We start from the raw sequence: 25585 nt of genomic DNA on the forward strand, positions 1-25585 counted from the left end.
CTGGAACGAGTAAGCTGTGCCTTTGAACAGAATCTGCAGATTAGTAAATTGGATGATCAATAAATGAATCATCAAATGTTCAATGCTTACTTCAGTTCACAAAGTTGGCCGACACAAGAAGGTATACAATCTCTGCGAGCTTAATTTAGAGATATAACTGCTGTAAGACTGTGTTTTTGCACATAAGCTGTCAGTGTAATTAAATAAAAAGAAAATGACTCCAAGACAGTTACATCTAAATCCCATGCAGGACTAAAGAGCAGTGGCTGTGTAGTAAGATAGTATACATACCAGTAGATAGTGTGAAACAGTTTTTAAGTTTTCTTGGCATGCTCCACTACCCCTGTTTCTCCTCTATCCAGCGAAACCTAATTCATTATCACCAGTGAAAATAAATGTAAAATCCGCAGCTCTGAGAAAACAGAACAGCACTGATGTCCACAGGCTACCTGCACCTCAAAGTCATATGTTATCAGCATTAGTGCAGGGGAACCCACATGCTCAACACAAAGCGATTTTTTGTTTCTGACTTCTAAAGGGGATTTTAGAGAACAGCCCGCAAAGAAACTAATGGCTACTGCTTTCCCGCAATTCCAATGGCAGGTTCAGGGACGTGGCCGCCATGTGGAATGACCCTTCATCCATGACAACATCCTGAAGTCGCCACAAATCTGGTTCTGTTTTCAGAAGCTAACATCAAAACCACAACTTCACGATAAACCTCTATGTGTTATCCTGTGGGACTTTTGCTTTGCTAGTTGTGCATATAACTTCAGCTCTAGCCTGTAAGAGGCCTGTATTGACACCGGGGTCTGTTTAACAATCGATGTAGCCAGTGTATAGATTAAAAAAATAGTTTTTACTTTGGAAAATATGCTTATTCACTGTTTTTTGCAGAAATGTCGACAAGAAAATTAATTACAATTTCTGTGTCTTAAATGGGAAGCAGCTGTTACGTAAAGGAAACAAATCCACCCAGAAACACATCTAAAAGCGAGTGACTCATTAGCTAATCAAGGCTATTAATGGCAAGCTGTTGTCGTGGATTTTTCCCTAGACTTTACAGGTAAAACCCAGAAACACAGATACTAGTGATAATTAGTGCTAAGCAACAAACAAAGATTTCTTTTGTTGAATTTCAAAAACTAATATTTGGAGTCAACTTTTTTCGATGGTCTATTAGTACAATCAAACATGTCTAAACACACATGAGGTATCTGCATTAAAAATCCTTCAAAAGGAACCAAAAACCAACATGGATGAGAAGTCCATTTCGGCGACTTGAACCACCACTTGTACCACCTCCATCCATCTTATCAGATCAGTCAGTTCCATCGGCATTTGGACCTCGCCTTGCTTAAATATTGTCACAGTTTTTTATCCTAAATTACACTGACAATGTTGTGAAATAAATATATATTAATGAGAGAATACTTTTACTTTCTCTCTCTTCTCTTTTTTAATTTCTTTAACCTTTTCACGCATGAATTATGACAACCTTAATCAGGATTTTTTTCTCAAGTATTTTTATTCATCTTTAGGCATGAAAAAAGATTTTTAAATTTCTTTTTTTTGAGATTAGATGAGATGAGATGAAACTTTATTAATCCCTCGGGTGGGTTCTTCTGGGAAATTCAGTTTCCAGTAGCACAGCACCGACAGAAGTTGCATGTTACAGATACAATAAAGGGGAATGAGAGTAAGGATAAAAGCATAAATATACCATATATACCATATATACATATATACACATATATAAATACAGAATATATAATATGGAATACCAGTGGTAACAATAACATGTACTTTTCAAAGATTTTTCTTACATGTCCACTTAGGTGGACAACATCACCTTTGGTGTGGGTGGCAGGGTATGGAGTCACACATCAGTGTCCAATGTAGTGGTTTATGTGCAAGTATACCATCAACACTGACACAAATACAAGAAAACAGCCCTTTCACGCATAGTGGTCACTACAGTGGACAGTTATTTAAAGGCTGAGACTGGATACTTTATTCTTTAAAAATTTGGAGTTGAGCACTGTTACTTTGTACCTTGGTCAGAACAGTCGTGCCACTACACTGCATGAATTATGGCCAAATGCAGTTTAAATTGAGTATATAACCCTCCTATACAGGGGTTCAGGAGGGAGAAAATTGTTTTGTGTCAAGCTGTAAACATGTTTACATGCTCTAGATTTGAGCATTTCAACATCTGAGTCTATGGAAACTGAGTTTTGGAGTTAGAAATCCAGCTTTTAGAGCGAGCCTGAGGCATTCGTATTGTGCCGCTAGAGGTGAAATTCTTGGACCGGCGCAAGACGGACGAAAGCGAAAGCATTTGCCAAGAATGTTTTCATAATTTTTTGTCACTTCAAAGTAGACTTCATATTGAAACTCTGGAGGTCGACGCTTGGTATCAAGCTTAAAGCAACATTTGATTCAGATGGATACTTTGGTCTCTGGTGATTGGTTACAGGGAAATCAAATCCCCACTTCTCTTCAGACCAAAGATGAAAAAAAGAGTAATGCACAGTTTGATAATTACAAAGAAGGCAAGGCAAGGCAAGGCAAGTTTATTTGTATAGCACAATTCAACAACAAGGTGATTCAAAGTGCTTTACAGAGACATTAGAAACAAGAACAAATAAAAAGCATGATTTAAAATTGATTAAAACAAGCAAATAAACTAACTAACTAATTAACAAACAAACAAACAAACAAACAAAACAGTATATAAAATCAAAACAGATAAAATCAGAACAGTAGATAAAATCAGTAGTTAAATGTAAGTTTTGAAATTTAAGCTTAAAGTGTGGATTTGGTGCTTTATTCAAATGCAGCTGAGAACAGGTGAGTCTTCAACCTGGATTTAAATAAACTGAGTGTTTCAGCTGATCTGAGGCTTTCTGGGAGTTTGTTCCAGATATAAGGAGCATAAAAGCTGAATGCAGCTTCTCCGTGTCTGGTTCTGACTCTGGGAACTGATAAAAGACCAGATCCAGATGACCTGAGGGAAGCTTTACTTTACATGTCTAAATAGGTAGATTATGTTAGCTTCCAGCAGAGCCAGGTAACTTGTGTTCACCTGTCCTCCCTTCCTCCAGCTTCACATTTAAAGAACCCACATCAGAATACCATTGATCTTCTCCTTTTACTTCCTGCAATGCAGCGAATAAGCATATTGTCCCCAAAAAACAAGCAAACAGCTTCTTCAACTATTTATTTAGCATGCCTCATTTCAAGAATATCGTGTTTCTTTTTGGTATCGTTATATAAATTTGCCTATAAAGTCCTCTTGTGTCATTGTCTACAAGGAGTAAAAATAATATTTAAAAAAAAAAGGGAAAATAAAAAAATAAAGTAAAAAAAAAAGGCAGGCAACGTGAGTGCTACTGAGCAATGCTGTTAGTAAGAAGAGTGATGTGATGCCTCTGTAATGCAACTCACTATTTCATAACACCGTTTTTCTTTTAATGTTTTTATGTTTTTTTGTGTGTTTTTGTTTTTTTTAGTCCACTGCATGGCTTCATGAGAGGCTTTAGTACTGCATGGTTATGTATCCACATCTGTTTTATGTGAATGGGTGCAATGAGAATATGGTGTCAAGTCTCTGTGAAGAAAATGCACCAAGCAAGAAAATTCAAGCACAAAGGCAACCATTGCAGCATAACTTTCACTGCCAAGCGAAAGTTCTTCTTTCACAGTTGTTTTATTTTCTGTCTACCCCCGCCCCCCCTCCCCCCTCCTCCCCCTTCTTCCCTGTACTGTTTTAGGCTGACGTCTGAAGTCACTGGAATGGGCACACTCTAGTTTCAACCCATCTTTCCTCAGTGCATCACATGACCCTTGAGCGAATGAATGGCATTGTACCTAATTTATTGGTTTCTCTGTGTTTGGTATTTTTTAAGTGACTTTAACTTTGATTATTTATAGTATATAGTGTAAACATGTGTATCTGCACTGTTGCTAGGACTCCTCACACCTCGTTTTACGTTTTTGAAAGGTTTTACTCCACTCTAGCATCTTCCATGCCATCTCATGCACTACATCACTGTGTTGTATTTCGCGTTTTATAAGACATCACCATACTCGTTCTTTTGTAATGCAGGCACCTGAAAGTAAACACAAAGTAAACCTAAGTATTGGTTTAACAATTTACAATGAGGTTGTCCCTCCTCCAGCCCCACATCCTTTTACACTGACCCATTTTTTAGACTGCTAGCTGGGACAATACATTAATCAACATAAAAGTTCAGCAGCTATATCATTTACTTTATTCCAAATCATTTCACACTGATTTCATGATTGATGAAATTAGTGCTCTACTTTGTGCCTGTAGACATTTGCCTGTTCGTCCTAGCATTGTATGTACACTATAGAATGATCTGCATGACGCACAAACCAGACTACATTTCACATTCATTTTCAAATCAAACAGGTGGAACCAAACGGAAATGGAAGAGTGAAAGGGATGGGTGTATCACTCTGACTCCAGTCTGAAATGACCGAGGGTGTGAGCCAGAACAAAAAAAAAAAAAAGGAAACCGTGCTAATGCATAAATATTAGTCTTTCTGAGTTTCTCGTGAGACCTGACAGAAAGCTGGGATAGAAAAATGAAAATATATCAAGAAAATGACTGGAGCAACAAGTGAAATTCAAATGCATGCGATGAATAAAGCCCGTTTTATTCACCTATACTCCACCACCATATTTACATTATTCATGTCGTCATGTCATAGCTACTGTGTACAAGCAGCATGGGCCATATGGAGCGATTTCAGAATTCTCTAGTGTATATTTGCGCTCACATGTAGCTCATGTAAAGATTTCATTGTAAATCACAAGAGCTGAAAAGCTCATGGGTAGTGTCCTTGAAGACACTTGTTACAAAGTGGTAGGAAGCAAGCCATTTTAGAAACAGAAAGTGTAGAGTATTACTGGTAAGCATGCATGAAACGTTGGGATATTGAAAACACTGAAAGCATATTTTTCAATTTAAGTATTTACACATGATTCAGTTGATAGCCGTGCTTACATACACGTATGTATAACTCTCTGCAGCTGCCATCTAATACAGAGAGTACTGTGGGTGACTGTACTGATTTTATGGTATGTGTTCACAGGGGCGTTTCTGGAAGTAAGCAGCTGCACTCAGAACTTGCCACTAGGTAGTGTCAGTGTCCATATGAACATCTGACAATCTCCTACTGGATTTTAATTATGACCCATATGCCAGTTTGCTTAATTTGACCAACATTATAGAAACAGTGGGACCCAAGAAATAAGCCAAGTATATCATATATTTAGTTTCGCACCAGTTCTTTCTGTTGAAAGGTAAACACAGGATAGTAGAAAATAGCCACAACAATCTGAAAAATTGCTATAAGCAAGCACTTAGCGCTGGTGGGGAGGAAAAACTCCCTTTTTGAAAGGAGGAAACCTCAGATCCAAACTTATGGAGGGGCAGTCATCAGCAATTATTATTTGACAATGATTATGAATTCTGGCATGAGTTTCCAGGGCTGATGAGTCATGCCACTGTGGCGTTATATGTATAAGTGCATCCCTACACATTGGGTCCAAATTACTCCAACAAAATGTCTACAGTGTTTCCATTACTCCCACCTACAATATCTTTTGACTGGTATGACACATCACAGCACATCAGGCTAAAATATTTTTCAGAATAGAAATACTTTCAGCTGCATACATGATCCCTGGTGGTAATAAAGATATGCTTAATTGTTGTTAGGATGATGAAGAGGACCTGGCCCAAAAGGTTTGAGAATCCAAGGTCTGGTAGCATCAACGGGAATATTGATGCTACCAGAAATGAAAGATCCTGTGAACATGTACCATTATCTCTAAATGGACACACAACTTTTGGCCCTGTTGCTCAATCTGAAGCTGAATGTACTTCAAATATGTGTTTTTAACTAATATTTACATGTCACACTGGGCTATAGTAATTACACGGGTATATTTTCAATCAGGTGCATCAAAGCTAAATGATGTAAACAATTATTTAGCAAACGTTTTTGAACGTTACAAGGTTAAGAAGGTCACCCTCAAATGAAGTCGGTTTCAAATGATGTATTAAATAATTACCATATTATTACACTAGATACATACAATATTACATGCTGAAATTATTTTTCATTATGGTAAATAAAAAATGTAAGCCTAAATGTTCCTGTATTTTCTGCAAGAAAAAAATTTATTTAGCAAGTGCAGCGCTTGTTTCAGCTTGTGTAGGCTATAAGATCAAAACTAGGGGATACCTTCATGTGTCATGTGACTGAAGATTGTTTTGGGGGGATATTTTTACCTTTTTTGATAGCTGAGGTAGATATAGGCAAGAAATGCTGAAAAAGATAGGACGTGCAACTATTACATTTTTTTCTCAATCCCACTCTTTCAAAAATTCTGACTATATTACAATAATTACACAATTTACTTACAAAGTGTTCATACATGTATGCATAAATCTTATATGAACTATTGGTCGGGCCATTACAAATTTGGCCCAGGTCCTGAGTATTTGGATAGAATGGATTATATATGGGTTATTACTTTTGAGTATAGAGTCAGTGATATTGTTTTGTTACATTTCACATCTTTACACACTTACATTGTGAATGTATCTCTCTACATTGTACATTATCACTCATCTGGCTGCATTCAGATGAACAAATGGAGCACTCACTGATTGAAGGCTGATGCGTTTTAAACATTGTGTTCATGTAAAACTGTTCTAACTGTAATTACTTGAGCAGAGTGGGTAAAAATTGTTCACATTACTATGAGATTTTGATATCAGGTATATAGCTGCCTGTTGTCAAAAAAGACTTGCAGAAATATTTTGCACTAGCACTAAAAAGACCAATGCAGCAGATGTTACAGACCACACAATGTCTAAAATATTACATGGCAACCATCTGCCTCAAATGTTCAACAAAACAAAAGAAGCTAATGTGAACAGTTTATGTGGCACACGGAGGCTAACCACCTATTCCACTTCTCTATAATCTAGCCATTAATGTGTTTATTTTTTCATGTTGCACAATAATGGTTGTGCTTGTAGGTTCAGGGTATCTGCTGGTTGTGTGCACAGAGGTCAACCAAGATGCAGCCCCTTACAACTTTGCAAACAACTCAGTTGCCTTTTTGATTGCCATACTTTTCTCATTTATGCTCATGGCATCATTCATGTTCTCTTCACCCTAAAATGCTCTGTATGTCGTCCACCTATTGTTTTGTTGCTTTTGTTGATAAACCGAGTCAACACCTTTTTTTCTGTGCTAGAGCAGCAAAAAGTTAAAGGTTAGCACTGAGGTAATATATGATGTACGTAGTTTGGTGCTGTTTGAGGAAATGTGTCAGATCATGTTTAAAGTTGATCATTTGCACCATGAAGGTCAGTATTGGATCTATTATTTGTTGGGGTTGATTCTGAAATGTTTTGTAAAAAGATGATAATAAAGTTTGTGTTTTTTTCCCTTGACGTCCGTCTAATTTGTATTTCAGAAAGTCCATTTCAGTCAAACATCCATCACTCACATAGATATGGATACACACAGGCAGAGCTCCATTGCAGTTAAATGTTTTCACACATCAGTAATAACATGAGTGATCATTAACCCGGCCAGTAAAATTAGTCAGAAAAAAACAGACTGATCTCATACAGTTCAATGGTTGGCCCTCTGAACTCAAAGCTCTTAAAATAACTTGAGCGATTTCAGAACGATTAAATAAGCAGCCTCGAGAGACTGAGGTGAAGGTTGTTAAATGAAGTCATGTGTATGGAGGCAAAGCATCTAAGACAGGAAGATGACTGTGTATGGGAAGCTAATGCAAAAGCATCAGTGCAAGTAAAATATGATGCAACCTTTTTCCTGCCCTGAAAAAAAAAAAATATTGGCATCGGTAGTAAGTATAATACCACAGGGCATGGATATCTAACATACCCAGCAAACAAAGCCCACTGGGTGGTTTTGCAAAATGAAAATCTGCATACAAGGAGGGCATAGATTTTGCACTGGACAATGAAAGAATGGATCACATCCCAACTGTTAATTATACCTGAGCCAAAGGTCGAGATAAATGTCAGTTTGACAGCTTTTTCACTGACAAACATGTTAGCTATGGACTTTCATACTACACCAAAGAAACCATTAAACCATTTTGAAACAGAAATTTTGCCTTGAGCTGATGATTTTGTTGTAAATGGCACTACATGAATAGAACTGAAATAAACAGGAGATCAACACGGGCGTGGATGAAAAGGGCATTTTGGTTATCATTAAAGTTTTTCCATTCAAGCTACACTTATGTAATACAGTGATTTGAGATCCATTCAGAATCCAGCCTCCTCTCTTTTTAGGACATAACATGGGCAGAATACCTGTAATTATCCCAAACTGAGTAGATTTGAATACTCTGTACAGCTACTTAATCAATAAAGCGGAGATAACCCTGCATGAGGTCAGTTAGTTAATACTAATGTACAAGTTAAAGACCTCAAAGTGGAGCCAGTCACAACAGGAAATCTGCAAACTGCAGCCAAGCTGTTTGATGATTAAGACGGTTCCAGACATCCGTGTGACTGACTCGTGTACCTAAGGGCAGCGGTCTCCCACTGTGTCAAAAATTTCCATCCATTCTCACAATGAACCCTGGTTTCAAACTAACTGGAGAAGTAGTTTTCTTGTTATCACATAAGGCACTGTACTGTCAGGCCTTTCGAGATTTTTGTTGTGTGCAAAGTAAATCGGCCACTGTGTTCTGGCTAACAGCATATATAGATCTGTTGTTTTTATAATGTCTGAATGTATAACAACAGATAGGGATGTAAAGAGGGTGGACAAAATACCAGGAATGCCTTGCAATGTGATGCAATAGAAATATCCAAGAAAAAAAAACATGTGCAGTTAATGATGTTCTCTTCAAGCTGTCAGTGAAGTGCTGCTTCAACTCTGTGCATTAAAAAAATAAATAAAAACATGTTTTTTTTTACATGCAGACCTTTTCAGACTGTAACAGGTAGCAGTGTTAATTATTTTCCCATCTTAAAACACCATCAACGAAACAATTATTAATAGTTCTAGAGTGCACCCATAAGAAAATATGTTGTGATGGGACCAGTCTCAGTGCCAGTTCTATGGTCACATCCATGATCGAGGCTTAAAAAATAATGATAAAAAAAATAGGTCACCTATTGTATTCGTTTCCAGCTCCACATTTTTGTTCTTGAACTCTTTTTAAGTAGGTTAATATTATGCTGGGGCTGGTGCAGCCCCTCACTTGAATCTGTGTGAAACAAACCGTTTTAGCTCTTTCCAACCTTCCTTTAAGCCAACATCTTTCTTTGCCCATCAGAAACAGAAGGTTTGAACAGCAGGTGGGAGGGGCTTCAATTCTCCCAGCCAGATCTGTGTGCCTGTGATGACCATATTAGGGATATCCACTCTCGTAGAAATCACACAGATGGGAGAAAACGGAGCTCTTGGTTCACAGTCATTAATTGCATATATGCTGAGGGTAAATTGAGAAACTTTAATCGTGTTTAATATCAGCATGCAACATTTGAAAAGTACACAAGTACACATGACTTAAAGTACGAGTTCCCATTGTGGAGGAATATCAAACTGCTAAAACTTCTACTTGCATGTAGTTGGTCTCACTTGCTGATGACCAATTAATAAAGTGCATCTGATTAGCAGCACCTAGCTTCTACTTACCCTCTTCATTCTATTGAAAGCAGTGTTTACTTAGAAGGGATTATATATATTCAGTTTTCCACATGAGTGTATGTGACGGATCATAAGGAAAAACATAATGTTTAAGTGCATAAATTGCAAGGAGCCATGGGGCCACTGCCCCCCCCATCTGTGTACATGACCTCCATTATAATCCCATCTACACACATATAAATGTTCCCGACTATAATTTACATGATTACAGCATTGACAACCTGTGTCCACAGGCAGGTGTATGAACATGCGCCAAACTACTTCAAACTCCCTTTTTGGCATGGCCCATTTTGCCTTGTTGACACAGACATGCAGATTCATCAGGTGACAAGACCAGCCGGGCTGTCGTAGATGGTAAGAATTTAGCCCGAGAGCAAAATGTGAGCAAGAAAAAAGCCCTCTTATCGTCTCTCACTGTGTTAGCTCCTTCTAAAAGAGTCACTGCTGTTAATTGGATGTAGGTCTGACATTCAGCTGGAGTGTGAGTGCAAGACACTGAGCCACAGGGGACGCCTTTGTCCACAGGCATGTTGCAAATTAACAGTGTCCCTCTTCTGGGGCGACAAGAGGTCACCTTGTATACAGCTCCACCATCAGTCGTCACCAATCTTTCATGGGTGTTAAATATGCCCGGTTTCAAGCAGCTCTTGATTACGCTCCCAAAGTCCCTTATTGCATTTAGTAGAACATTCACCAAGACTAAATAAGGAGAGATAATCCCCACACTAAACAATTGACAACCTTGCCAAGTAAAGAGCAAGCTACAAATTGTGATTTTGCCTGGTTCAATAGCTTCATCATGACACCATTGTCATTTCCACTCAAAGAACCAAGACACAAACTTCTGTGCAAACGTCTCTTAAGACAGGTAAGATATGACATGCCAGGTCTATAATACACAAAGTCATGCATGGTCTTTCCACACAGTTGGCAAGTAGATGAATGGACAATTTTTATTTTGTTCCTAAAGAAATATTATTGATAAAATAATCAACGTTGAAGTTTGGTTTTCAAAAGTTGTATGTAAAATTGTTAAATTCCAAATTGACATCATAACCACAAAACACTTCTTTTATTTAAAGCCCCCCATAAAGTTTTCAATGTACTCAAATATGGTGTTTGATGATGAATAAATGATGAATTTTCCTTGTGGTTTGTTATATAAAAGATAATCTTTTTACATTAACGTGTGATATAAAACTCCTCTACTAAGTTTGCAGAGCAGTGAAGCTTAGGTGATATTTAAAAATAAATACATTAAGTCATTTTTGATAAATTTTGGTTATTCTAAGGTTCAGAAAATAGCCCTGGTCAGCTTTTATGAACATGCAGTTTCAGAGGTACCCAAAACACCAAGATGGCAATAATGAAAAACACTCGTTTCTGGTAGCATCATCCATTATTTTTACTGTCTACATGCTCAGCCAGTAGAGGTCAGGCTTCATGAGAGACATCATGTCTATTTAGTGCAGTTGACAAAAATTCATTTTTTACTACTTCAAGGTGATTTTATATAGCTTAAAAGAAATGCAGTCCTGTAATGCAGAGAATTTTCCTGAAGGTTTGATTGAGGCAATATCATCACCATTGGTTTCCAAACTGTTCTGAAGCATCAAGATGAATATTTTCACTTGACTCCATTGAAGTAAAGAGCATCACCAGGAATGTTCAACTACGGGATTAAAGAAATAGCCAATCTGTATATGACTAATAATCCACTTTGAAACCGAGCTTTACAAAATTGGCCAAAATATTTATTCAGTATCACCTGAAATGAGAGGCTGAGCCAAAGAAATCAGGAGGAAAGTGTTTACAGACATCATGTCGGAAAACTCGTTTCTAAAACACTTCTGATGCCTTCTGCAACCACAGATATCGCCATCTAGTGGTCTTAAGCTAGAAGACAGGTTTAAATGGTAAATGGCCTGTATTTATATAGCGCTTTACTAGTCCCTAAGGACCCCAAAGCACTTTACATATCCAGTCATCCACACACACATTCACACACTGGTGATGGCAAGCTACATTGTAGCCACAGCCACCCTGGGGCGCACTGACAGAGGCGAGGCTGCCGGACACTGGCGCCACCGGGCCCTCTGACCACCACCAGTAGGCAACGGGTGAAGTGTCTTGCCCAAAGACACAACGACTGAGACTGTCCAAGCCGGGGCTCGAACCGACAACCTTCCGATTACAAGGCGAACTCCCAACTCTTGAGCCACGATCGCCCCACAAGCCACGATCGCCCCACAGGTTTAACACACTACTGCATTGGCTTCATATTTCCTCCCCTGAATCTACATTCATGTGTTATTCAAAACACATTATTATGGATTTCAAAATGCTATTTGATTTTTGTATGTACCAAACAACCTTTATTTGACCACAGCATAATGAAACTGGAAATTCTGTTTTTGGTGTGCCAACAGAATATTTTTAGTAACCCCCATATGGCCACCCCTATGAAAAATTCTGGAGGCACCCCTGCTTCTCAGACTCCTATATTAAAATGCTTAGAAGAACTAAACATGTTTGCAATCTGGTTCAGATAGAGCTAATTACCCCTTCCATGACAACTACATGGGTGGTATTTTTTTTAATAACTTGATGATTCAGGACACCGTTGCTTTTTCTGACAGGTGGATTCTGGCACAGGTGGCTGTAGTGATTGTACAATCATATATATACAAATATGACTGAATCAGATCATAGTTTGGGTTTAACTGTGCTCTTTTAACAATGTCAGCCATGTCTTATAAAGCCTGCCTGGCAGAAAATCCTGGAGGCAAACTTCTCCCATGTGCTAACAGGTCTCTCGCCTAGTTACCGTTGCTAATGTCTGACTGGACATTGGCCTGTTATGCGCTTAGGGAACTGTCAGATGCTTCATTGACATTAAAGAGACATGCACCAGACTCATTTCCCAGTTCTATTCAGCATTTTATTCCCATACAGAAATCAGAAAACTGGAAAATATGTCTAAAGGAACTAAAAATAAATAAGGCTGGCTGTTTCAATTTTTGATTTTCTTCTTTTGGCACTGTGATGGTAAAAGAAGTGTGCTGCAGCAAAACCCCAAATTTATTGGACACTTCTAAAAATGCAAATAACGGACAACATGGGGGGGTATTAGAAAGTATTTAGGGAAAATTACTTGAAACTTTAATGTATTCTATAATTAACAGCTTGCACCAAAACCTTCCTTGCTTTGGTCAGGCCCATCCATCTGGCACTCGGTGTGTGATAAAACAGTCTCTGGTTGAAGTTTTGCAGCTTAGTAATATCAGATGGTGCACTGTTTAGCTGGAATGGAAACCCTTGGCTCTGTGCCGCATATTATTTAAGGCCAACTCATTTAATCACTGATGAGTGGCTACAGATAAATACTTCTAACTTCATTTTTTAAATATTCTTTTTTATGTTGCTTTGATAGAGAATGTTTTATACGCCAGTCAACAAAAAACTCTTTAGTGCCAGCAACGCATTTCTAAAAAGTTTTGAAATGAGCTCATTGAAGGAAATTGCCGTCCCGGGTTTCCTCCGTGGCGTGAGCGATAAGCAGAGTTTTGTCCTTTCCTTCTAAGATTCCTAATTATTTAAAGTAACACTCAGGTATGCCATTCAGCGTGTTAGTACGAGCTCGGGAGCAGCTTGGGAGAACAAGAAAACAGAGACTGCTTTAGGTTGCCTTCCCAATCGACTCAAAGGTTTATTTGATACACAGCAGTTTATATAGATGAAAAAAAGGTTCGTGTGTCAGCTTTCCCAGTTCAAACCGGTACAGACCAAATAAGGAAACGTCTTCCTGCCTTGTGAGCAAAGAAGTATCCTGTGTGTAGTTTATCAGTTCAGCTACAATTTATGATCATCCCAGCAAAATACACTCCTAGACATAAAATACAGAGTTCTTTCATTAGTGAATTCTGAAACAAACCACCTAGCCTTTAACGAGCCTTTTCCAGGAGATAAAGAAAAAGGGAGGATGGGAGTAAGGAAGTGGTCTCATCTCTGTGGTATTTTCGACCTTGGGGTACCAGCTTGTGAGTCCTACACATTAATTCTTGGGTCACAGAGAAAGAGAAAAACAACTAGTAGATCGGCCTTATTGAGTAACAGTTTTCCTGTATAAAACAATATCCTGTAAATGCTTACCGTGGTATCAAAATATCATAACACTCATATTTCAGAAAAAGAACATTTTTTAGATGCAACATTTCACAAGTGCTGTTTGCAATATTTTCAAAGAAAACATAAGGTTTAGAATGAACTATAACTGTTAGATCCTTTAATGACATGTCGTGAAATGGTGTCATTTAGCCTAATGGGAACATTAGAGACGGTCACCTCTCTTTGCAAGACCATCAAAGTCTGGCGTCATGTCTGTCTCAGCCGTGAGCAGTAAGGAGTCCATCAAGGAAAAAGTTTGTTTGGAATCGAGTTAAATCGCAGTGCAGACTTATTGCAGTTACGTTAATGAATCTCAAGGTGAATAACATTTCAGATTCATTAACATTTCAGACCCTGCATTTCCAACAATCCAGGGTCTGACTTTTTAAAAAAAAGTTGATATTGATGGTTCATCCTGTGGACTAACAACTCTACATGTGACGACACAGCACTGGAAAATTAGTCTGAAGCCAAAATGTTCACTCTTTACTTTTTATGTTTCTTAGAATAAAAAAAAAAAAAAAAACACTGATAGATTAACATGTGAAATACAGATTTGAAATATTTTTCTTGCCATGCTTTATATGGATTTTTAACATCCATCAATTTTCTGGTACACCCTGGACAGGGTGTCAGTCTATCACAGGGTTAACAGAGAGACAGACAATTCTTACTCACGTTCGCACATACGGTCAATTTAAAATCCAACTGTGGGGTTAAAAAATCTAATCCCACTAACTGCATGTCTTTGGACCCGGAGAGAACCCACACAAACATGAGAAGAACATGCAAACTCCACACAGGAAGGCCCTGCCAGATGGAGGATCTGAACACAAGAGCTTCTTGAGGCAACAGTACTAACCACAAGGTCACTGTTGAATTTTTAAATTGAAGATGTCAGAATGAGTCTGTTCCTTACATGCTGTAGCTCGGGCGCTAGAGCAGGTCATCTACTGATCGCAAGGTTGGTGGTTTGATTCCTGGCTTCCCCTAGTCTGCATGTCAAGTATCCTTGGGCAAGATACTAACCCCAAATTGCTCTCCGATGCATCCATCGGAGTATGTGTGTGTGACTGTTACTTAGAAAGCACCTAGAAAAATGTGCTTGGGTGAATGCACAAGTTGTGTAAGCGCTTTGAGTGCTCAGAAGAGTAGAAAAGCGCTATATAAGAACCAGTCCATTTACCATTTACATTATTGTAGCTTACTATTGATACAAATTGATAAAATACTCACTTCTAGCATTGTAAGTGATTAAATTTCACTAGATGTACACAGGAAAAAGAAAAGCTCAAGGAGTACCGAGGACTGAGCAAAGAGCTTGAGAAGATGTGGAGGGTGAAGGAAGCAGTGGTCCCAGTGCACTGGCCAGGTTGCTAAATGGCTTCCACTTGTTGCTGACATGTTTGCATGAGAAGGATTTGGGCAAACAGTGCACCATTTATTTGTGTTTTTTGCATCAGAATGTGCAGACTGCATTTCCAGACAGACTTTTGAGAGATATTCTAGACAGTTATAAATAACCACTGTAAATATCAGAAAGTCTGGTTGTTATTGGTGGCATCATTGCTCGGCTTTTTTTTTGTGTGCACTCAGGAATTTTAGTTTGATTGTAGTTTGGGCCATAAAACCAGAACAGGAGAATTTTAAGATTTTTTCCCCATCTTATTCAATGTTTCTTAAAGCAAGAAACACCGTCTGCACTCGTCATATGACTTCCCTGTGATTATTTGAACATGGCGCTGATTTTCATTCAAGTGTGGGCTTCTTTTTTATCTGTTTAGAATTAAAAACCACACTATAATCAATGTCCCTCCATGCTATATTTAAGGGTCTTAAACTGGCAACTCTGCTGGCACAGTTCTTAGTGCCAGGTGCCGATGCAGCAACAGGCCAGAGATAAGAAGAGATTAGCTCATCTTCTGAGAGGATGCTGAGCGTGTGAGTTATTATTATATTTTTTGCAATGCAAACTACAAAGGAAGGAAGCTCTGGTGCCGTAAATCTATCATGGTTCATTAAGAGAGTGAAAGCAGTTAGCAGCTGATATTAAGAAAATATCAGGGTCAAACTGTGACATGACTCTACAGAGAATTTCTTTTATCCTCTTTTTTTTTTCCTCTGGCATTTTCCTTCTGTCTCTTAAAAGACACTCGGCTCTCCCAGTCTCAGAACAAATTGCAAGGCATGCTGGGAAGGAAATGAATCCACCCTTGGGTTTAGATTAGTTCTTTGCAGAAGTTTTGGGATTTGTGTTTCATAAAACTGTGAGAATGGAAAGCAATTAGGTAATTTACCTCATGAATCATTCATGGTCTTAAAATTAGCTGTAGGGTCACAAACATCTGTTTAAAGAGATTTTCTGCAGTGCAAAGGTGACGACACTGAGCCCTCAAACTAATTATCTTTATTTTAACCACAACAACCATATTCTCACAGCAGTGTTAAAATCCTGTGAAGTAATTAGTAAAAATGTCAAATATTTATTAGATATAGGATTCTGAACAAATTCAAATAATGGCTTGTAAAGTAAAAGGTTAAATGAGGCCAGACTTTCATGTCGTATCTGTGTGGCAGAAAGGTAACAAGTGACGCTCACCCACGGTGTTCAGTCTCAGTGAGGTAGTTTATTTGGCACAAGTGATTTGCAGTCATGAAGCTTCTATTCTATGTTCAAAGACACTGAAATAACCTTGACATCCATGTGGGAGCCACTTTGAATGGCGACACTGTCATCCCACGCAAGTGGAGCGACTGACAGACCGGGCATCTTGGTGCCTGCGTCAGTCCGAGCGTCTGTTACTCAGTTATTATTTATTATATATGTATTTTTTTAAATATATTTTTAGCGAGACTGCTATCTGACGACATCATTTCATCTCTGTATGGAACTGTAACTTTCCTAAGAAATAAACAGAAATGTCTATAATCACGAGCAGTCTTTGTACCTTCAAAAGCAAAAGATTTGACTCTGATGGGTATTTTTTTAAAGGCTTTAAAAGAAAACTCTTTCACTGGCACAAAAACAGTTATTTGCGGATTTTTTTAAAAAATTTGCTTGGATTCCTGCAGCTTCTGCCACAGTAGTTTGTAGTCTTTCTGCACAATTTTGAAACACATTGGAATTGGAGCATGGACAGATACATAAAAATATATATTTTTAAACAAAAACCAAAAATAAAAAAACAACCCCAAGGTAACTAGAGATTTTTGTCACTTGCAACAAAGTAACAGGAGATGCTTAACAATGTACTTACATTCCCATGTTTAAAAAGTTGTTTAAATTCCTCTGATCAGAATTTGAAAACACACCTGTTACGACTTCATGTCCAAAACAGGGCAAAGTAGGGCAAGAAAGAAACAGCAGACATTAAAAGAACTGCCGCAAAGAAGTGAAAATACTCAGCGACCGTGGCAATTAAATGATGCTTGGTTGTATGCAAAAAGTCAAAATCTTACCAAGTATATTTGTCTTATTTCTAGTCAAAATGATCTCGTTACAATTAAAATAATACAAAATCAGCTACAAAGCAACATTCCAGTAAGATATAAGAACTTGTTTCGAGACAGTGAAACTTGAAACTAGAGAAAAACTAGAGAATTTTCTCTTGTTTCATTGGCAGATCTTTTCACTTATTTGAAAAAAATCTGCCAATGAAACAAGAGAAAATTCTCTAGTAAGCTGCAGCTTCAGTTTCCTGTTCTTGCACAAGTGACAGCCAGTGTGGTGTTCTGCAGCTGTAGACAGTCTGTGTCAAGGCTCAATGTGTTGTGCATTAAGAGATGCTCTTCTGGATGCCTTGGTTGTTATGAATTTTTACAGAGTTACTGTTGTCTATCTACCAGACTGGAGTACCCTGACCATTCTCCTCTGACATCAAAGCATTTTAACGCAGAGAACTGCTGCTCACTCTGTAAGAGTGGAGATGGCTTCAGCAGGTCATAGCTTGCTTTCAGAGTAAAAGTTGTAAATCAGTGCTGCGGTCAACGTGTTTCAAAGAGCACGGCTCTTACATTGGAGGCAATGCTTCTCCATTTCTGGTTTGTGTCGCACTTTCAGTTTGTGCTACTGCTCAGCTATTAGTTAGCAAGACAAAAAACTACAGGAAACTGTGGCAGAATGTGGATAGGCTCAGCTGCAGGGGGAGGGATGGAGCAGTGGGTTTAGGGTGTGGTGTTGGGGGGGTTAGTTGGCACTGCTGGTAGTCATACTTCTCCTATTTCAGTAGGACGCCGGGACTGGGAGAGGATGGACAGAGACAGGAGCTGCACTACGCAGTACTGGATGTATGTGGAAGTGTGACAAGGACTGGTCAGGACTGACTGGAAAGCTGCACTGTAAATAAAAGTGCACAAAGCAAAATCTGAACTGCGTGTCTGTTGTACCGGCTCTGTAGACTCTGTGAGCGTTGCACAAACAAAACAATTACTTTTGTACAGCCTCTTCTTTACAACAGATTTCACCAGTAAGAGCCAGCAACCTCCAGGAATCACCACCAACCAGTCTGGAAATATACTTTTCCCTAGTAACCAGCGGTTATGTTACAGGTGTATAACAAGCTGAGTTCTTGTAAGGAACTGATTCATGCAGAGTTTGCACCAATATTCTATTTGCTCTCATGTAAAGCATCTGCCATTTATATAACATGTGAGTTGTTTCCAGTTTGTTTTCTAAGTTTTGCAAAGTTAAATAATCCTGGTGCTTCTTTAGAAAATACACTCAAGTTAAAATCTGCTGTAACACCAGTGAAGGACAAACCCAGAGAACTACAAAAATTTAAAAGTCTAATTTGAAAGGTACAGTAAAGAGTCTGGACATGGAGTTTTGAGATACTTTGTCATACAGAAGCAAGCTATCAGCTTCACGGCAATGCAAACAGTTCATAGGATAGTTTTTTTTTTTAAAGGGCAATGGTTAAATACTGCGAATTTTGGCAACAGAGTTTATAAGGATGCCTTCACTTGTAACAAACCCAAAAGTATCAATTTGAGAAGGAGCATTTTTTGCCACTTTGTCCCTTTTCCCACTGCTACTTGAATAAGCCACATCACTGGAAACTTTTTATGTATGCAAAGAAATTCACACAATCAATACAAACATACCAATAGTATCACAGATAGTCCTGTCAATGATGCCAATTTGATGGTGTGTTACATTTGCTTTTTCTCTTTTATGCTGAATAAACACTGTTTTTCTTTTACATATATGTGTTTTGAAGCTCTGGACATTTCTCCCTCATCACACTAAGGATACAGTGCAATTACAATAGTTTCTTTACAGCAGTGGTGAATATGCAAGCCTACGTGTTTAGTTCATATGAAACATGTTTTTAGAAATACATTTTTATTAACTAGGTTGAGTGACAATTGATCAAATCTGAACATAGCCAAGGCAAAATCTTGTTACCTGACTCTGTACTTACCCACTGCCCTCTGCTGTGGGGAACATTGTCAGATTCAACTCCTGCAGCTTCCTTCAGTGCTGCTACCATTACTGCAATCAAATTACACACTCGTCAGTGATTTTCTCGTACTCTCCATTTTGCAAATGGCATCATATTCCTTCATATAATAATGATGATAAACACGCACAGGTAAAGGGAATCAGTGCTTTTAATTACTTAAACACCAGTTCCAGTTGCTTCCAACCAACTGGTACAGATCACATCCCAACCCCTTCTCTTAGTTCAATTCTGCGTCACACTGAAGCTAAAGTGCTGCATTAAAGCAGCAAATTAGTAATTCAGCATACTGGCATTCTAACAAGACTATGCCCCTTTCTTATTTTTTTATTTTAATGACGTCACAAATGCTCGCCCTCTCCTTAAATTGTAGACAGCTGTAAACAGTTTGTCCTTCATTAGACCCTCTGCTTATTTTCAACAGCATTCATCTCCGCTCAAGCTGAAAACTGCTGAAAAACAAGAGTTAAAACTGAGGTCATTTTCTCTGGTCAAAATGGTTTGGTTAAAACTGCAGAAACATTTAGTGAAAAAACAACCCCCCCCCAAAACAAAACAAAAGAAATTCACCATCATTAAAATTGCCCATCATCTCTAAAAGCACCTTGCTTATGTGGGTTTGCTTCAATGAAAAGTTGTATAAATTTCATAATTACCACATGAATATACTCAAAGAGCTGGAGCCAGACACTTGCAGCAGTTTTAAGAGATTTATATACGGCAACTGGGAATTTAACAACACAAGGAGTGAAAACAAGAAGCAAAGCTGATAATATAGCGGTTTTTATTCCAAAGTTGACTGTATTTTTTTAAGGAAATGGTATTAATTGCTTTCTAAGTTAGGATATTGAGAAATTTGGGAATAACTTCAGCCATCCTTTCATTGGAGACAGATAAGAGAGCAAGGTTACACGGGACATGAAATAAGAACTAGTACTCAGCATGGAGTCAATTACAACCACAGCAGCAACAACAATCTGTTAGAGGCTGGAGGCACAAGCTGGTCTTTAAATACTACTTCACAGATGAGGAGATGAGAGACAGGTGTGGCTGCTGAAGCCTGGGAAAACAGAGGATCCACCAGCAGGTGGGCTGGGAAGGTAGGGCCAGCCATCAACTCTACTTGAGCGAAAGAGAGCAAAGGGGGGGAAACAGACTGCCTGGCTCATGACAATGTTTCACAATAGTCTACGCAAGAAAAAAAAAGAAAACATAGCAAGGCTAAATGGGATCCATTCTAACATTTCTGATGTGTGAAAACTAGCAGGTTCATTGGATTGGATCCATTGGATCACCTCTAAAGTTTGGCAGACTATACATAATCCCGTAAATGGAAAAGGGTGAATTGCTGGCTAAACTTTATTAAATATAAATTTATTTAGCCCATCTGAATTTAGGAAACACGTGAAAAATATATCCTACAGATGCATGGAAACACATCATTACCTATGTTTCCTAGGTTCAGTGGAATCAGTGGGATCTTACACCTTTGCCTAGGCAACCTAGCGAGGGTTGATCAAGTCTCAATCTGCGTCCCAACAGCTTTTAGCGATAGATCATCTCTCTTGATCCAAAGCAGCACCGGAAAGCTCTCTGCTGCTGCTTTTATTGCAGTCTTGATGGCTGTACTTCTGAGAAGCCCCTCATGCCCAGCAGGATAGGGACTCTGTAGTATCCAGCAGAGCTTCTGCAGTCTACCTCAACAGGATTGATCCTGCTCACCAACCCTGCTAAGCTCATAGTTAGGGCTGGATCAGGTGACCCTGAACCCTCTCTTGCCTCAATAGGCTCAACTACGCATTGAGCATTTCTTCTTATCTCTTTTCACTCTCTGTGTGTACACCACTCTGCATTCAATCATTAGTTATTATCAAACTCCACAGCATGTCTTTTGTCCTGTCTTTGTCCCAACACCTCATGTCAGATGACTCTCCCTCCCTGAGCCTTGTTCTCTTGGAGGTTTCTTCCTGTTAAAAGGGAGTTTTTTCTTCCCATCATCACCAAGTGCTTGCTCACAGGGGGTCGTCTGATTGTTGGGATTTTCTTTGCATTATCGCAGGGGGCTTACCTTACAATATAAAGCACATTTGGCTTTATATAAATAAAACTGAATTGAATTGAATGTTTTCTGGCAATCCTCCAGGCGTCCCTGGTACTTGGCCACCTTCCGTTTAAAGGTCTCCTCCTCCTGCCAGGGTACAGTCAATTCAGGGCAAATTGTTTTAAGGCCTCTGACAGAATGACAACATCTGATTGATGAGTTGCTTGGTGAGATCGACCATTAGCTGCCAGTCATGTGAGCTGAAGAGCAGGCCTCTATTCTGCTCTATTCTGTTGTTTCAGCTGCTCTCCTGCCTCAGTGAACAAAAGATGCTTTGTGGTAGGGCTGATGTCTGCTTGTTATTAATGAGGTGCTCTCAGCCACCGCCTTTAGCACCTGGTCATGGCACTACACCAATAGTGACTATCCCTTTGGGCCTTCGGGCAACTTGTTGACCATGCCCATCCCAGGACAGAGAGGGCAGGAAGGCTCAACCAGATTTGCTTTTTTATTTTGTCCGATGGGCTGGATCTCTACGCCTGAACGTTTAAGGCATCCTGGAGTCCCACCACTTTACAATGTCATTCTACTTGCACTTGAGCAAGAAGTCTGTCACTTGACTTGACAAGATGGTAAAAAAAAAAATCTTGCCTTTGACAGTGAGCAGTGATATAGTGCTAAACTACTCAGTGCTTGTTGAAATTTCCTCCACTGATTGGTAACAATCCCCCAGATTGTATGTAATTACTTCAGGAGGAGTTGGTGTTATGAGCACCGATTGTACACACTGTAAGGTACTCCAGTTAGTTAAGCCTGAGCTGGCTCTGGCTGCTTTCATCACCTCTTGCACTCTTTTTGAGTTTGGCACTCTTATGTCAAAGTTGACCTGGCTGGGAAGCTTGAGAAACGAACACATCGATGACACAGGGACAAAGACAAGAAAAGACAAAGACTAGAAAAACACAAACTAAAATAATAGATAGGAAATCCAAGGCTATGATACTAAGAAAGGATGGGACCTATACAGTATACAGTACTGTACATAAAGGGGGAGAAGTACAACAACAAGAGACTATGGCCATCTGTAAAACATGTTGGAGGCTCTGTCATGATTTTGGGCTACATTTCAGCCAGTGGTGTTGGAGGCCTTGTCAGAATTGATGGAAATATGAGATCAGAAAAGTAGGTTCAGGATGTGATCCACTTTACAAAACCATCTGGGAAGCATCTGATTGGTTGTGGCTTCATTTTACAGCAATTTACGAAAAAGACACTGCCACTAGTGTAAAAGCACAGCTGCTTCTGGATTCAGTTATAGGTTAACCTGTCCATAACTGGGTCTCAATAGTATTAAGGCAGTGTGGGATCACCTTGACAGAGAAAGGAAGGGGGAAAATAGCCATCTTACAAAGAAGAGCTTTGAACGTCCTTCAAGAAGCCTGGAGAAATATTCCCGGAGAACTATTACTTAAAGAAATTACAAGAAAAACTTCAGGGAAAGAGTTCACTTTGTTGAAGAATGAAGGTGGTTATGCCAAATATTGACCTTCAAGTCCATTAGAATTGCACAAACCTTGCTTTTGCACCTATTTTCTTAGAATACGCAGAAATGAGGGGTAGCTGAAGACATTTGTGTAGACTGGAGATGTTGGGGAATTTGAAACAGATGATGTGAGAGTGGGAGTCAGCTGTCTCTAAACAGAAGGCGAGTGTCATCGAAGGAAATACTGCTGATATGACAGGCGCCGTCAGCATTGTAAATATACACACACAGAGTCCTCTGGCCAAACAATCACCTTTTAAATAGTAATACAAAACCAAACTAACAGGGACAGAGGCTTTTCAGTCAGTGGCACCGAGGCTTTGGAATAATCTAGAACTCATGCTATGTTTAGGTGACTCTGTGGACGCCGTTCAAAAGCAGGTGAAAACCTTTCTATTTAAAAAGGCTTTATATTGAGATTATATTATAACTTTTTATAAGATAACCCAAGGATCTTAAATAGACCTTTCATTGTCAAAAACCCTCCTTTGTGGCTGAATTAAAATAATTCTTCAAAGAATGCACCAAAATACCTCCACAGCAATGTGAAAAACACAGTTATCACAAATGCTGATATTTAGAATATTGAATTTTGTTTTTCTATTTTTTTTTAATCTAAAACATTTAAGTGACAGATATGCAAATGATCTGGCAAATTCCTTTTTTTCAAAGCACTGTTACTAGTTGGAGGCTAGTGAGTGGATTAAATGCCAGATTGCTCATTTTCTCAGTAAGGACATCACAGTCAATGTCTTACTGTTAAAGTTCAGAAACCAAAAACTATTCAAGAATTCAGTTTTGGTTAAAATACAGGCTGTCACAGGGAGAGAGTCGGATATATCCTGGACAGGTCTCTAATTCACTGCAGGGCTAGACTTGTATCTCTATAGTGAAATCCGGACACCTTGTACATACTTGTGCCCTGGGAATGTAACTGGGCTGGACAGTGACCAGGAGTGAAAAGGTTATACATACACAGCCACTGTGACAGCTCCTGCTCATGCTGGAGGTCAGTATGACTATTAAGAAAAATCGTTTTTAAATGTAACTTCAGTGAAATCTTCATAGGACAGAATCCATAGTCCTTATTCTGTGAAAGAAAATCTATTTTGGTGTTCTCCTGAAGTCAATATATGACTGCAACTGTTTGAGTTAATCAAAGTATGAGGGTATGATTCAAAATCAGCCTTTTTAATTAAATTAATATTTATTGACTGCAGTTTCAAAGGGAACCACTGTAGAAATGGAGCAGTGAATTTTCTAGTGAAAAGATTTTACTTTTGACTCAGACTATAAAAACTTAGGTGTGTAAAGGAAGAAATCTTTAATAGAATGATTATAAAGAGATCAAAATCAGTAAGGTTGGTCTTTATGACAGACTTATGTGAACACGTCTTTGATCTGTTGAATCAAATGTTATTTTAATCTGAGCAAATTGTGATTTCACATTCAGAAAGAGTCAGTTTAAACCCATTCCATGTTTGAGCCTTTCCTCCTTGAGATGTGTAAACTGAACCAAATAGCTAGTCTAAATAAAAGAAACACAGTTAAGTAATGAAAGTGAGCCTATTATACTTAAAAGCCTAGCTCTCACACAGAGAGCGCTTTCTCCATACTCTCTACGAGATCTATGAGAGTGAACGAAGACACACAACTTTTACCATGAGCACAGATACACCCCCCCCCCCCCCCCCCCCCCGAGGGGCACCCATTCAGAAGAAAGACAAGTCTCACACTCATGTTATCATTGAGAGTCTGCCACACCTCTAAACCTCAATTGTTCACTTTTGTTGCTCTTTTAACTTGAAGACTATCTGTTCAGCAGGTTGGATGACTTCCATTGAAAGAGGTGATGACAACTTCCCAGTATGTGGGGGAGGACACGTTATAGGCATATACATGGTAGCAATAACATCTGAGAACAGCCCTTCATTGGACTTGAAAAAAGTTGCACCACGGACAAAACTATGAAAATAAGTCAACAAAAGTCAATAAAATGCCATCCATCCATCCATTCGCTTCCGCTTATCCTTTTCAGGGTCGCGGGGGGCGCTGGAGCCTATCCCAGCTGTCATAGGGCGAGAGGTGGGGTACATCCTGGACAGGTCGCCAGTCTGTCGCAGGGCTAACACACAGGGACAGACAACCATTCGCGCTCACATTCACTCCCGCATTCATACCTAGTGGCAATTTGGATTAACCAATTAACCTATCCCCACTAACTGCATGTCTTTGGACGGTGGAAGCTGGAGTACCTGGAGGGAACCCATGCAAACACGGGGTGAACATGCAAACTCTTATAAAATTATAAAATGCCATCTGATGTATTGAAGTGAGGTTGCACAGGGTAGCATGCATGCTATGATGATCACATATGGTTATGTAATCCTTTAAGCTATATATCTTTTAAAAATGAGGTGGTAAAAAGGGTGGTGATAAATCATCCCGGTCATTTACTTCTTCCCTTCCATCTGTGCTATTACAAGTCATCATGTCACACACAAACAGCTGTAAATGTATTACAGCAGCTAATCAGACAGTCACACCCCACCTCTTCCTCTGTGGATGCTATTAGCTGCTAATGCTCTGCTCCCTTGGACACTTCAACGGCAAATA

General features: G+C 39.0%; 1 protein-coding gene and 1 long non-coding RNA gene across 11 annotated transcripts in view; one reads left to right on the top strand and one right to left on the bottom strand.

The window, feature by feature from the left end:
- Positions 1 to 4624, top strand: part of pcbp3 (poly(rC) binding protein 3) — an 80377-nt gene extending 75753 nt beyond the window's left edge. For 6 of the 10 annotated variants that reach the window (XM_082507689.1, XM_082507687.1, XM_082507691.1 and 3 more), the window contains one exon: positions 604 to 2270. In XM_082507689.1, the coding sequence (XP_082363815.1) occupies positions 604 to 658 (55 nt within the window). In that variant the 3' untranslated portion in view covers positions 659 to 2270. Of the gene's footprint in view, positions 1 to 603; positions 2271 to 3776 lie in introns of those variants that run through there. The other 4 variants (XM_082507694.1, XM_082507695.1, XM_082507696.1 and 1 more) reach the window with 1 other exon arrangement.
- LOC309690575 overlaps positions 1 to 25585 on the bottom strand; it is a 42599-nt gene that overhangs the window by 11414 nt on the left and 5600 nt on the right. The window contains exon 2 of the long non-coding RNA XR_014271752.1: positions 19347 to 19417. This is a non-coding gene — a long non-coding RNA (uncharacterized lncRNA). The remainder of the gene's footprint in view (positions 1 to 19346; positions 19418 to 25585) is intronic.

Source organism: Aulonocara stuartgranti, assembly GCF_965226115.1.
Source record: "Aulonocara stuartgranti genome assembly, chromosome: 16".
Classification (NCBI taxonomy): domain Eukaryota; kingdom Metazoa; phylum Chordata; class Actinopteri; order Cichliformes; family Cichlidae; genus Aulonocara; species Aulonocara stuartgranti.